The 15,723-nt window shown below is 29.9% G+C and overlaps 1 protein-coding gene across 1 annotated transcript; it reads left to right on the forward strand.

Annotated features, from left to right (window-relative positions):
* The first annotated feature begins 1,723 nt into the window (after positions 1–1,723).
* On the forward strand, positions 1,724–12,557 carry LOC125064285 (protein lin-28 homolog). Its single transcript, XM_047671246.1, has 5 exons — positions 1,724–1,793; positions 8,760–8,899; positions 11,641–11,813; positions 11,999–12,119; positions 12,308–12,557. The coding sequence occupies exons 1-5, from the start codon at positions 1,754–1,756 to the stop codon at positions 12,389–12,391; spliced, it is 558 nt and encodes a 185-aa protein (XP_047527202.1). The 5' UTR covers positions 1,724–1,753; the 3' UTR covers positions 12,392–12,557.
* The last annotated feature ends 3,166 nt before the right edge of the window (positions 12,558–15,723 follow it).

The following is a 15,723-nucleotide window of genomic DNA, read 5'->3' on the forward strand; positions in this document are numbered from 1 at the left end:
TCGCTGTGAGTCAACCCTAATAATTTTTCTTAGTATTTGGAAATGACTCATTAATTGTTCGGGTTATGACCAATGTTCCCTACGTCAACAAAATTCATAGAAACTTAGTACAGATTCTCATTATTTAATACCGGAAGATAATAATTATAAATACATATACTATTAATAAGACTATTTTATTATTATTTTTAAATTAAAAAATATATAGAATTTTAGTATGTAATAAAAGTCTATTTTATTTAAAATAATTTACTTTTGGAAGATAAAATATTTCAACTACGCTACATTTAATACAGAATATGCATAATATTACAAAATAATATCGCTAACTAGCACTGAAGTTAACAGGGGTGAAAAGAGAGAAAGTAAAGGTGACAATCAGTTGGGTTTTATTATTTTCAAAACTTGTCTTTCTTGTGTATATTGTATTGTCGTACAATTTTGGTGCATAATCATGGATTAGATTGTCTACAATGGGCCGAATGGGCAAGTTCGTCAGAATTTGACAAGTCAGGGAAGGGGACTTCCTCGACCGTTTAGGGTAGAAAAAACCTACTTTTTAGTTTGCATATGCTTAATGCTGAAAATATACCATGACGTTTATAAAAGCCACGCCACGTGTGAATATTTTGTACTATAAACACATCAGTGAAAATTAAAAAAAAGAATAATTATTTCGTAAGTAATCGTGTAGAAACATGTAGATTTTAAGGTTCGTTGTTTTTCTATGAAAAAACTAAAGCAATTTTGCAACTAAATAATAGAAAAATGAAGTTCTTAGTTAAATTCATTAACAAAATAGTCATTACCGATTACATTTTTTTTTTTCAAAACGTCCATCGAATGATATGGGCTTTAACTGGTTTATGTTAATGACGGTTCCGAAGAGCGTCAATTATGATCAAATACTCAATAATGACATTCAGAATTGTGCAACATGGAGCTATCTCGATTGATGTACGTTATAAAGTTCCACTTAAAATAGCATTCCAGAAGATTTTTTGACAAGAATCACGTTTATTTATTTGAATTCTTTGAATTTCATTCATTTTTCTAGCTCTTAATGAAATATGTTAATTTTATAAGTCTTAAGGTAGAGCAAATATATTTTCAGTTGGTTTTGTTAATTATTATACGAAACGACCTAACCACTTTTAATTGTAAGCTTTGGACCTATATAATATAAGGGTCAAATTTCTATAAAAAAAATGTGTTATCATCTTGACTATTTAAGATTTAAAAGGTTAATTTTATTAATATAATTTTGATCAAATAACTAAAAACTGATTTTAGGGGATTCATAATAAAGTTTTCAAAGTATTTAATTTCTTAACGATATCTACAAAAGCCCGTTAAATGACTACACCTCATCGACAAGTGAAATATCTTGGATTGGGGTAAAGCAGCCGGCGCTTTCGGGCGGCGCACACGTTCCGTTAGCTTCTCTATTTTAAAAACTACTTGCTTAGCTATATCCGGGAAGGGACGGACCACATCACCGCGCGTCGTCGACTCCTCACCACTGCTACTCATTTTCGATGCAGTCGACCTGCGTACGCGTTGTTGGTCGCTTCGCGCGCACGCGCGTCCTATCTCATGCACTCTACGAATTTTTATAGTTGATAACTAAATTTTATATCACAAAATTGTAAGCGTTAAATAAACTGTAACTAAAAGTGTATTTCGTGCACGCGGAGGATGGATGGTACGCAGAGGTGATACTAGTGGTGCAAGTTGAGATAATTCAGTTAACATGAGCGGGAGGGAAGACGGAAATGCAGTTCCGTCTTTAAGTAAGTATACACAAATACAACACTATATGTATATATTTGTTTACATTTTTTTAAATGTTATTTTAGTCACATTTTTCTTGTTTTCTTTTGTTTTTTGTAAGATTTATATAAAGAACTCTAAAGCTATTCCATGTATTGGAACTTGTGGCCTTATCGAGCGGATGTGTGACTCGTAGGGCCTGGGAAGCCAATCATAGAAATTGTTTACAACATCATTGAAATTATTCGAATTGAGGTTAATGGTCCCGTTCATTGATGTCGCACATATGCGTACCATGTTTACTTCGAAACATCTACATCAACAAAAACATTTATCTAATTATTATTTTTTGTGATTACAGTAGTGTAGAGGTATTAATTTAATATTTTACATAAATAATTAAATATATTAAATCAATAATCTCAATAACTTTAAAATGTAATAAAAGGTGATATAGAATATATATTTCTAATGAACGCGTAGTTTTTATTGGCTTGTATATGTTGTTGCGTAGATACAGTTATCTTAAAATAAACATGGTACTATTTTACTAAAACAGAATTGGGAACGTATTATCAAACACGGTACGCATCATGCCGTAAATTGTTTACTATACTCGTACCGACCATAGAATTTCGTTTAAGTTACTCACGGGCGTAGGACATGTGCGTTATACTCAGCATTGAGCTTTAGTTAGGTCACAATAGAGATTATTTTTCAGTAACGTTAGATATTTCTTCAAGTTGTGGGATATACGAAGTCAGTGTGCGTTTTTGACCGACTGCATTTTCGGAGGATTGTAATCGCCATTCCCCACCATTCTTCTACTACGTGTTTTTGTAGTTGACATACCAAACAAGTAGTGAAGACCAAACCTATCGATAACATTTTTCTAAACAAATTTCTTATAGCAACATAGATTTGGAAATACTTGTTGCTGGAAAAAATAAGAAATATGATTGAATTTCAATGAGCAGCTGTAACACTTTTTCAATAACAATACCGATAGTCGTAGTAAATAAATGTAAGCCATGAGCGCGTTATTTCCAAAAGGAATTGTTATTCATGGAGAGTGACATAAGAAATACCTATTTGGAATTTTTAGAAAGTCGATGTTAAGTAACGCTACGTCCCTACGGCAGGGTACGAGCCCGTAACCAGTCAATTAAGTCTGAATGGTGGTACATTTAACCATCTCTTTCACTCCTAGGTAAAGATCCCGAACGCAAGCGCCACTTGACGATGATTCATGTTTAAATTCCATACCTGCGATTGATAATAGCAAAAAAGCAGTGAATGGCACAATATTCTTAAAATCTACTTATGGAACGCAGTTTTTTTATGCGTTAACGCTGCTACTTTAATAATACATCGACAAATTGAAGCTTACCATCGTTCGTAAATTTAAACTTAACTTTCCATAATACATGAATATATAAAATATTTAATAAGTAATATATTAAATTACTATACAAGGTCTAACGGAATATTGAACTATGTGCATTTCTGTTTAAATAAATTCTTATTCAATTCATGTCAATCGAGACCGCTACGACTCGTTTTCGTTTATACTTTAAGTTATTTAAAATACTTGGCGTAATGCTTTATTTGATCCACGCCGCCCCAATGTATAGTTATAACTTATAGTAAAATATTTTTGACCGGAAATAAATATACAATTTGAGCGATCGTTAAGTGTTCGACTTTTTATAGTAACTTACATTTTATATTTCATTTTAGTTTAAAATTATCATCTCTAGGAATATGTACGAGTACCTAGTCTAGATGCCGTTATAAAATATTTTTTAATTTGTTTTATTACTGTTGTGCCTGTGGTTTTGAATAAACGAACGCATAAAAGCCAATTTGTTAAATTAATTAATAATATGTTTAATTGCTTTAATTTAAATGTCACCTTTCGTACTTATATTACTTTGTTTTTTCTAACGTCAATTAATTACGTTTATTAATCAGTATTTTTTATTGCCAGCAATGTGTTTTGTCTATCGTTCTATTTTTACTTATTTATATATTCATATTTAATAAATGAAATGTATAGCATCTAAAATTCTAGAACTTGAAGCGACCATATTGTTTTTACACAAAAGATCAATGAAAAAACTAATAAATTCTTAATACACGTCTTAGCTCGAAAATATATAAACATCGAAACATGTATATTCTGTTAAAATTTAGCTACACAATAAAGTTACAGTTATGTTTAAATATATATATAAATATAAGTAACCAAATCTATAAACATTTAATTCTTGTAAAAATATTTAGGTTCCCCTTCCTGCTTCAAAATAAGTCAGCTTAAATTAACCCGCGTTTCGAAATACTCTTAGGTTAATCTGTAGGAACTAACAATAAACCAGGAATGTCATGATATCTCCCTCGTGTTCGTAAATGTACTTAAATATATTTTCAAACATTTAAACGTTATTTTTCTTCCTAGAAGTCTATTTCTTATGTAAATTTTAATACTCACAAGTACCGTGATTTCTTAAAAACTAGTAGATACCAAAATATATGTATTTTATTAACATAACTCCATCATTTAAGTTTATTTTCTACTAAATGTATTTATTAATTTATGATTTATTTTCTAATTTGTATTACACTTAACGAAGACAATTTATACGTTTCTATGAACAACTTGATAAATCAAATAAGCCGAAGAATGCTGGCGTTAAATAGTCTGAAAATGAAACTAGTGAATATTTTATGTACAAATATTTGAGGGCACAGTCTAATGGAATGCAATCAAAAGTTAAGCAGGCGTATGAAGTTTGAAATTCCTAAGTGTATGTTTTAGTGGTAGGGCGTAGATGCGGGCAGCGCGGCGCGGGCGCGCGGTGTCGGGCGTCGACTCACGCGCGCCACGCTGTGTAAACATAACAGATACACGACTCGGATGCGCATGCGCTACTACCGCTTGCACTTGTCCTATATTCACAATAAATGGAATATCAGAAGACTCATTCCTTGTTTTAATTCATTCGTTTTGATATAATATATCTTAAATTTTAAATGTACTAAAAATTACAGGGACAAAATAGTATTTAGAAAATTTATGACTGTTTGCATGTGATAAAACTAAATTTATTAGATTTATTAATATAAGCAGTAGGCAGACCATGTATTATTATACTAAAATCTAGTCTGAAACATGCTGAATCTTCTATTACAAAGTTGATATTGATTTAGTATATTTTTGTTTGAACAAAATGATCGCCTCATCGTTAAATAATATAGATATTTTTAACAAAATTCGATTTAAACACGAATGTGTATATCTAAAGTCTATAACTTATCCTTGTGTTTTTATATATGTACGCCTATTACATCCATAGAATTACGAGTTAATAATAAAAGGGCTTGAATGTACGCGAACCTTTATTACACATTTTAATCGAGACATACCAACAATCACTTGAGGAAGTACGTCAATCCCTTTTATACGAATATACCACTTCCCTTTATTTCGGAATGTTTTGAACAAATATTACTCCTATAAGTCCATTACACTAATACGATAGTAGCGAGTGAATGTGTTTGTACATACATCTCATTCAAACTAAAACTAAAAAAAGATAAAAACTTTCTTCAATGAGTTCTTGAACGGTACCATGACATTTAAAATAGACCGGATTTGGATTGATAAAACTTTTTCAATGTTAAAATAGTTTTTAATTAAAATACTGTGGTATACCTTTTACTTTTGATTGTTACAATATAGTCCAACTTGTTTCGTTTAAATATATTTTTTCTAAAAAGGGATTCAAAATGTTGATAAAATCCAAAAATGAATATTTACCATTTCGCTTCGATATGATTAATTAATACCCATACATATTTCATTAACGTGCTTCTAAAAGATTATAGATATGTGTATTAATTAAGTAATACATGTGCCTATTCATTTTCACTTTATAAATATTTATATTTGACGCATGTAAACATGCACATGACGAAATAGTAAAACTCCAAACGAACGTTTACGTTTCCTCATTAATACAGTATAGGGCATAATAAATATTGAGTGTCTACTTGTGTGCGGTTGATTCTTGACGACAAGGCATCGGGGGGCGAGGCACGGCAAGGTGCAGTGTTACGGCAATGAATGAAGAGGTACCAGAAACGCAACCTAAATACCACACATTCTTCGAGTCCCCACCGTCGTCGCCACGTGTGTTGCCGCTTTTACCTACCGCCGCTACAGCCCGAAATAATATGCTTAGCTTACCCGTACACAAGCACACAGATACATTCGAATTAGCGAACAGAAAAATAAACCAATGAAACAAACGTTTTATATTTAAACTATAATGGGTACAAGTTAGTTTCAATTGACATGTAATTGTTTTCTTTTGTTAACAATAGTTTTTGTCGTTATTAAATCAGTTTAATTACTTTCACAATGTTTTATATTAAGAGCATGACTGTATGATGATTATTTATAAATAAAATCTGAATTAGTCATCAATGATATCTGTTTTCCGGAAATTAGTCACATTTTTAAAGTAGTCGATTCTATTGAAGCTTTTGTGTGGAATTTTTTTAAGTATTTATCATGCTTATACCAATCGGTGAACTCCGTACATTTTTGTCTATTATTTTAGTTTAATTCGAAAAGTAATTTCTCTGTTTGTTTGGTATTTAATTAAAGTACGCATCGGTATTATTAATCCCTCTAAAATAAGGTCTTCAACCTTAACAGCTATAGTGATATCTACACATAAAAAGAAGAGCTCATTCTTTCATTTGGTTCCCACGTTATTTTTTGTGAAGAAGCCGATAAGGGGAATAGTATACCCTTTCTTAGTCCTGTAAACGATCGTGGGCCCTTATTTATTGCTAATAGATTTCCGAACGGTAAAATGTCTAAATATGTATGCATTTAAAAGAGGGGACGATCCACTTAATGCAATCAAACAACTAGTCAAATGTGTTTCGTTTTGAAATTCAATTACAACTTTCTCTAAGTTCCTTCAGGTGGCTTTAACTAATTAATGTTTTAAAATATAGATAAGGTCAACGATAAACATAGAAATGCAATCGTTTTAGTCATTATAATTGTGTGCTAGTACTAAATAAGTCTGCCCTACATTAATAATCGTACTAATTAATATCATATTAAAAGTAGTAAAAGTCAGAAAAATATTCAGATAACATACAAATTTGATTAGTTTTATTGGACCCTACGTAGGGTACGTAGATAAAGTAATGTGATAATGTTGAACATAATTATTTACATAATTATTTGAAGGCTCATTTTTGTGTGAACTTTTTCCTTTCTTTAGTGTTGCCAAGAAACGATGGATGGATTGTGTGAAAGACGATATGGTTAGACAGAATGTTACTTGTGAGATGACGTCTGACAGAGAAGTATGGAAGAAGAAGACATGCTGCGCCGACCCCAAGTAAAATTGGGATAAGGGCAGGAGGATGATGATGATGATAGTGTTGCCACTATATGTTCCATTAGTAATTTAAACAACTTCATTTATTAATAAGGAAGATAATTACTATACTAGCGTACTAACGGATTATTGAATTGGATAATAAACAGCATTGCAATTTCAAACTGTACTAAATTACTAAGAAATTATAATTATCTCTTCGCTTTTAACTGTTGTACAGATTATTAAAGGATCTACGTGTTTTTTTCTTTTTTTTTTAATTTCTCGTAATATTACTAAATAATTTAAGATAATGTATTGATGTATATGCATATGTGTATAAAGAACATTATTTGTATTTTAAAACGAGCAGCGTTATTTAAAGAAACGACCGATTTACCGTTGAGCGCCTATTTTATTAGGCATTTTTTGAAAAATCGTTTATTATATCCGAAAATGCTAGTCCAAGTTTGCAATCAGTCAAGTCAAACCTATAAAATGAATATGTTATTAATTTTATAAAAGAAATACTGTATGTATTATTTGGCCTATACTCATTTCGAAGTGGGTTATCTTTAATATCGTTAACACTAGAATAGAATAGAAATAAAATAGAATTTCTATAAATATTAAAGCATTTTAGATCATGAGTATCGATAGTCACGTAATTGAGAAATAAAACGAAATATATTAAATGATAAATTACTGTTGTTTAAAATACACAGTACTTCCTGATTTAAAAAAATACGGTATGTATTTTCTAAAAGGCAAATGTATATGCGACTTGCTAGAAACCTGCTCCAGTAGAATAAAGTTCAATCAAAATCAGTCTATCTATTTTTGAGTAATCTATGAACATACGTTATATGAAAGAAAATGGTCTGTCCAAAAATAAGATTAAACATTCTAATGAAATCACTTTTTAAGTGCAAATAACAATTTTCTTTCAAACTGTTTATTTAGGTTAAATATATTCAATAATAGTGGATAAGTCTTACTTAATAGGTTTAATTAAGACTTACCTAGCCTACCTATTAGTTTTTACATATGGCACTCAATGAGTGTAAAGCATTAGCACTTAATTAATCTTTTTAAACAATCAAAAAATGGCTTTTAAATTATTTGATATACGAGCTGCCCCCACACTTCGTCCGGGTGAAATAAGAATTGTATTTACTTCCCGATCTACCTATATACCTACCGGGTCCAATTTAAACCATCCAGAGACATACTCAAATACACATAGGAGGAGTTCAGTTACATATACACGAATAGAAGATCTATATATCTTCTCTGATCTTTATTTCCTCAGTTAGTTTGAAAGATTTCTACAAAGTAGTAGTAAGAAGTTTCTTTACCTATATTAGTATAACCTACGAACCCTTTTTATTCTCATTTAAAAATATACTAAAAAAAATTGATAGAAGAAGATATTCCGTTTCGTAAAATGTTTCGAGATGGCAATGCCTATTTTAAAGATGAATAAAAATTATACTATTTTGTAATTTTCAATTTTTTGTGTAAATATTTAGCCTCCGTTTTAATTTTATAAATTTCAACATTTTTTTTTTGTTTTTACAGGTGCCGGGAGCGTTAGCGGTAGCGGAGTGACGGGCGTGACAGGCGTGACGCGGCGAGGCCGTTGCAAATGGTTCAATGTTTCTAAGGGCTGGGGGTTCATCACCCCTGATGATGGCGGTCAGGATGTCTTCGTTCATCAGGTGATTACATACGGTGATTAACATACGACGTACGATGAAGATTTGAGCAAATATAGAATGGAGTCACATATCAGTTTTAAATATAAGCGAACATATCTTCACTTATTTATAAATAATAATAAACTTGATTTATTTTGTGTGATTCAATGAACTGCCGCACATAATATTTCAAATGTAAAACATAGTATTGCACAACTGTCCCATCGACAAGTATCTTGGTATTTGGTAAAAAAATTATCCATTGAGAAAACACGCTACGTATCTAGCGGCGGGCCGATAGCGTGCTTGTTTGTTTGTTCGGCTTATCAAGTCCGGATGTTTTTTCTAAACATTTATGCCACCAAATTTGTACTTCGGCCCACTGTAACATCGCTAGCGGTAAAATTAATATTAGGTCAAGACTACGTCTGTTGTAATAAGGTAGAATATTTTCTCGTAATATCTTGTAACATTTTAGCAGTATACATTGAAGTTTAGTTTATAAATAATTAAAAATGTAATTACAAAACAAAGCTAAACATATAAGACGAGTAAAAAGATTTAGTTATCCAATGTACAAGAAAAATATATATTATATAGATATATAAATCTCAAAAAGTATAGTAATAATGTTAGCATGTATAAGTAGTTAAGGTAGTTTAAGACTAAATAACCCAAAATAGATATTAGAAACACACAAATATGAAAGAAAACGACATTTAATATATATAACTATGATATCTTAATACGACAAAGCAACTTATAACATTTCTCTTTATGTTGGGAAAATATCCAATATTGCATCTTGTCTAAACTAAATTGCCAATTACCTTGCTTGCGTGCTACATCAACTTTGTATACTCAAAGGAGGTAAACGGATAGTTCCTATTTATATATCATTGAAAATGATATCAAAATACATTTATACCAGATTAAGAAACATCTCTTATAATAAAACTACTAATCGTAGTTAATAAAATTTATTTATTTATTACAAGTGATTTTGCATAAATATATTTTTGTCAGTAGATATGTGGAATGTGTAAATAAATATGCATTTACATATATAGAACTTTTTATGAAGCCGATTACTGTTTAAAAAGTCTTTTCGAAAATATAGTTTTCGCACCTACAAATACTTACCTCCTAAAACCTCGAGAAGGTTCGTCTTATTTAAAGTAAATAGAGATTTTAAAACTAACAATAACATCTCGGAATAACAGGTTTTCTGTCCAAAGTCATTGTCGAATATCATACATATATTTTTGACGTACATAATGTTGTTGTTAATATACAAGTGAAGCAACTAATTAAGGCGGTTTTCGAAGGGTAACTTAAATTTATTCACTAAAATTACATTATCGAGCCTAATCTAAACTAAAAATTAAATCAATCCGGTCAATGTTGGAATTCAAACTGGCTGTCGATGGTATGAAGTTGGGTCGTGAGAACGACACATTGATGTTAAACAGTTTGTACGATTGGCAGAAAAAATGATATCTTAGCATAGTATGTTATTTGCCGCGATATTGTCTCCGTTTTATACATTTTTTTTGACTAATAAGCCCGTCATAGAGTTATTTATTCTAGAGTATTTTTCAGCAATTGATTTATAATATGTTACAGTGGTTAATGGTCGGCATGCTTTGAAATGCCTTTTTTTCTTAATATATTGTGTAGTAATCTATAATCGCGTACGGTACAAAGTTTCTGCGATATCATGTAAATGATACCCAAACGCGAAGAATACGAATAAACAATAAGCATAAATAATAATCATTCATAAAATATTATAGCAGATTTAAAAGTAATCACGAATAAATCTTTGGTATTGAGTTAATTAAATATTACTTTTTATATTGATATAAACATATGTTGTCAAAAGGCCGATATTAATAGATATAAAATACGAGCATCAACGAGTTGACAATACAATGTTTTAAATATTTTTCCCGTTGTTGATTTTTTCGGGATAAATATATAAATACATGTTGATGCAGTTATATGTTACGAAGACTCAGATATTTATTAAAATATTTAACTAGTATCGCTTATTGGTGTACGTATAGATTGACATTATTTCGTGATTTTTTATACATATAGTTAATTATGCTAAGTTGCCGTTTATGTTAATGAATACGATATTGATTTAAAACAATTTCCATACTTCAGGCAATTTATGTTATTACTGCGATCACTTCTGGCTTATTTTTAAAAACGTTTAATTAGTAACAAAGGATACGTTAAATTATGATTTATAGCGAACAATGAATATGGATTGTCTAATGTGTTTTTTTTTTCGTAATAAGGGGAAACGAGGGAATGGATACTATCCCTAACCGTAAACATATCCATAATAGAATAACTTTGTAGTATAATTTAAAAAAAAGATATTATAAGAGAAGGTGTTTGACAAAAGAGTTTTTAAGGCATTTATAAATAATTTGGAATTTTTATTTATCTGAATACCGTTGGATATTTTTTTAATATTTTGTTAGCACTATTAATGTCGTCTCATGTAGCCTTAATTTAATCAAGTGAATGGAAGATAGTGTCCTTAATTTCCTTAAATATAGAAGAAATGTATAAGATTTTTATATGTGCAAAAATGAGTTGAGTTTCGTATGAATTAAACCATGACATTATGATTTCTTAAAATATTACATCTTTTACACTGAGTTTATTTTATAGTAATAGAAATTTATCTGGATAAGTAATTTTGTCATGTCACTCACGAAGTTACGTATTACATTATTTTTCAGAGTGTCATCCAGATGCCTGGCTTTAGATCGTTGGGAGACGAAGAACTTGTGGAGTTTGAATGCAAGGAGTCAGATAAGGGACTGGAAGCAACGCGTGTCTCTGGGCCATCCGCTGTCGATTGCCAAGGTTCACATCGGCGTCCGCTGTCGAAAAAACGATTCAGAAAGATACGGTAAATAATATAAACCGACGATAAATCTTTTGTAATTCAAAGATATTTTTCTATTTAAAAACGAAATTTTCACTGATTTTCTGAATATATACACAATAATAATTTGTCATTAATCAAGTTTAGGATTACATGTTAAATTAACTGTCTACGATTACGATTACGATAACTATTACGATTTATTTTAGTTGCTACAACTGTGGCGAATTCGCAAATCACATAGCCGCCAAGTGCAGCATGGGCCCACAACCAAAGAGATGCCATAATTGCAAGAGCGAGGATCACCTCATTGCTGACTGTCCTGTAAAGGTACCTGTTTATTTAAACATTTGATAAGTTGAATAGCAGTAGATATATAAGTAAAAACCTAATGAATAGCAACTCCTATATCATACATTATTATATAACGTACAGAGTTTAAGATTATATAATTGTTTTTAATATTCGTGGTATGAGTTATAAGTGCGTACCATAACGACGTATTTTTTAAATTTAAGGTGGAGAAAAGGAAGGATGACTCGCAATCGAAGAATTCAAGCAGCTCCCAGGAAAGCCCGCAGGGTAGCCCTCAGCAGCCGTAACATTACAATATAATACGTCGTTCATGTTTGATTTAAATTTTTAAATTTTATTCAATTTCTTACTTTCTGGTGGCATTTAATATTTTATAAATAATTTAGGACGAACAGCGGAACAGATGACGAAAATCGACGTGAATAGCGTTCGTATACTTAATTTTAATAACTATCTACCTCATTTTTACAAAGATTCAATATACATTTAAAAGTAGAAGACTGATCAGTACAAATCTATTTTACTCTAAGATTTTATGATTTAAGTTTGCAAAATGTAACGTAGTACAAATTTTATGTGTTCGAGTGTTCGATACCTTTAATATTACATGATATTGTATACCCAAAGTTGTGTGTGTTTGTATAATTATTATTAATTTTGTTACTATATTCTATTACAATCGATTTTAAGTAATAATTTAGTTTAAAGCTATTTTTAATTTGACCTATACATGGTTATGGTAAAAATGCAAAAAATCATTTCGATTTATATGTCCCTTCAACGACCTTTAACTCTCTGGAGCAGCAATTACCAAAATAACGAATTATTTACTTGCAATTTCTAAAACACTGAACAAAATTATATTAACTAATTTGACTTAATCTAAATGACTTTTTCGTGGCTGATAGCGTCATAGGTGACGTTTGACCCTTTAGTATATCAGTACATTACTAAATCTGACTTTGCTCATAATATCAATGCTTGGTGGTTAGAGATGACAGATTCATAATCAAATCTATTTTTACGGATTTAATTTTATTGTAGTATGTGTGCTACAAAGATGTTTACTTGATATTTTAACATGAAGTTTTTATATCTTCTTTGAACCCAATTTGAACCTGTAAAATTACGTATGTTACTTTAATATTATTATTTATAATTATAATGTTTTAGTTATTATGGAAACAATGGAAAGAAACATATTTACGTCTATTTTATTGTTCAAAATCAAAATATTTTATATACCACTTGGCTCGTATAAACCCATATGAATCGTCATGTTACAGGATTAAATTGAATCCATGGTTTGGAATGTAATTAAGACACTCAGTAATTATTACTTTTCTCAAATGAAGAAGGTAAAATGTCAGTTGTCATTAAGAAAATATAAAATATGATATAATTTTACATTCGGATATTTGCAATAACAGTAACGATTTGCTTTATTATTAAGAAAAACTACCTTTATTTATTGCTCTTTCCGTTCGTTGAGGTTATGCAATCATGATTTTGGGACTAACGAAAAAGATAAAAAAAAAAATTATATTGCTGTGTTTTGATATTACTGATATAAAAATGATAAGAACTTCTTGTTGAAATAGTCTAAGTAGAGAAAAGTTGAAGTCTAAGTAGGGAAGGGAATGTTTCAAAGGGTTAGAAGGACTAAGAGTGGAGGACTAAAAGTGTTCAGTGGAAACTATATTATTATTTACCGTTGTTTTTCATTTGTCTAAGTTATAACCAGCTTAAGTTAAATCCGTTAAGAAACATTATAGTCAACGTACTAATTAAAAACGAATATTATGGAATACTATGGAACTTCAGATAGCCAAACAAAACATAAACTTTTTATATAACGATATAAAAGTCACTAAAGTGCAACTCAATGTGCCAAAGTGGATTGAATGCTTTTGCAATATTTTAATAATTTTTAGATTGTAATTATTTGCGTCAATTTATTACACAATTGACCGTTTTTAGCTATGATGCCAGCGATTAAAATAGTTTTAATTTTAAAACTTTAAAAAATAAGCAAACAAATTTACCAATTTCTGCTTAAACATTTTTTTATATAATCTGTAAGCATTCGGTTAAAATTATTAATGTTTTTAACAATGCCAATAATACAAAGACCCATCGATTTTCTTAATAACTAGGTTAAGTATTCTAAGTGATTTTTAAATAAAAAAAACAACAAATATTACATGGTTGGAAAATATATCAGAAAACTATTTGATAAAAAATTATTTCAACATTAGCCTTTAGTTTTTGACTAGTTTTAATTTTCCAAATGAATACATTAAACATTTGTTACTATAATATCAAAGAAATATATACATTTACATTTTGATAAATTGCCTACATCGTTCATAACATTTAGAAATAACTTACAAGGAATATTAATTACCTGTAAAATGGTTGTCATAATCTTACCTCTTACATTGTTTGCTCTAAAGTCTAATTTGTTCCTTCATAACATTTATAAAAGTTTAGTTATATATAAAAAAGGATTTATTTTTGAATTAGTCTGACATAGTAGTAACAAAAAAAAAATCTTCTAAACAGATATTTATGCATAACGTATTGGTAACTTTAATTTGTATTTTAAAAGAATGTTTCAAACAGTAAGCAATACATTGAAGAGAAATCTAAATTTAGGTATTACAAATACGGGTTTCTTATTTTAATATATAGGCATAATGTAGTTATTTATAAGATTTTAAAGACTATTTGAAATCATCTACCTCATAATTTAATAAAATTTAGAGTTTATTGATAAGTTAATATTGTAAACGTATACAAAGTCTAGCTATTATTTTCATTCTATCTTTGAATGTCGAATGATTGAAGGTTTTGTATGTCTTATGTTTAGAGTTTAAATTTTGTTTTCTTTTTATTTTTCAAAGAAAAATAAATTATAAAATGTAATTGGTCTTTCATTTCTTGCGTTACTTACTATCACTTACCATGCACTAACAAACACTATATATTTTTTATAGCACTAGAACTCTATCTTGATCTGTGTCTACACTTTACGTTCCTCGTAAAAAATCATTTGTTATTGGAACGCTTGAGCTGAAAATTTAAAATAAGACGAACATTAATGGTGATTTCTGTATACAACATCAAAGACACAGGACTCGAGGATTTGCTATCCTGCTTAACCCCACAAATAAGATGAATATTGCAATGTTTTTAGTTTTGTCAATTCTGTGCAACAGTCAAGCTGTATTTTGATTCAGTTCGATAACACCAATGTGCTTTTTTATTTCCAAAACATGTAAATAAAGAGTTTTTCTGCTAATTAGTTTCGACCACAGTGGCAGTACATAAATTGATGCTCAAAACATAGGTCGCTATCTAGACGCTCTCTCCCATAATCTGAAGGGATGGAAGTTCAGACGCAAGCACAGTTCTTACCCCAATATATGTTTTAAGGCTCGTACACCCGAACTTCGGGTTGTTATTTCTTGATGGGAAAACTCGGCAACCTTTTTTTGGTTCAACGATATGAAAGACAAGGAAATGCAGTATGTACTTACTAAAAAAATTATATTTATCTTATCAATATTTTATTCACGTTCTCAGGAACATGCACATATTTTATGCACTCGCAATC

This window comes from Vanessa atalanta, chromosome 5 (assembly GCF_905147765.1).
Source record: "Vanessa atalanta chromosome 5, ilVanAtal1.2, whole genome shotgun sequence".
Classification (NCBI taxonomy): domain Eukaryota; kingdom Metazoa; phylum Arthropoda; class Insecta; order Lepidoptera; family Nymphalidae; genus Vanessa; species Vanessa atalanta.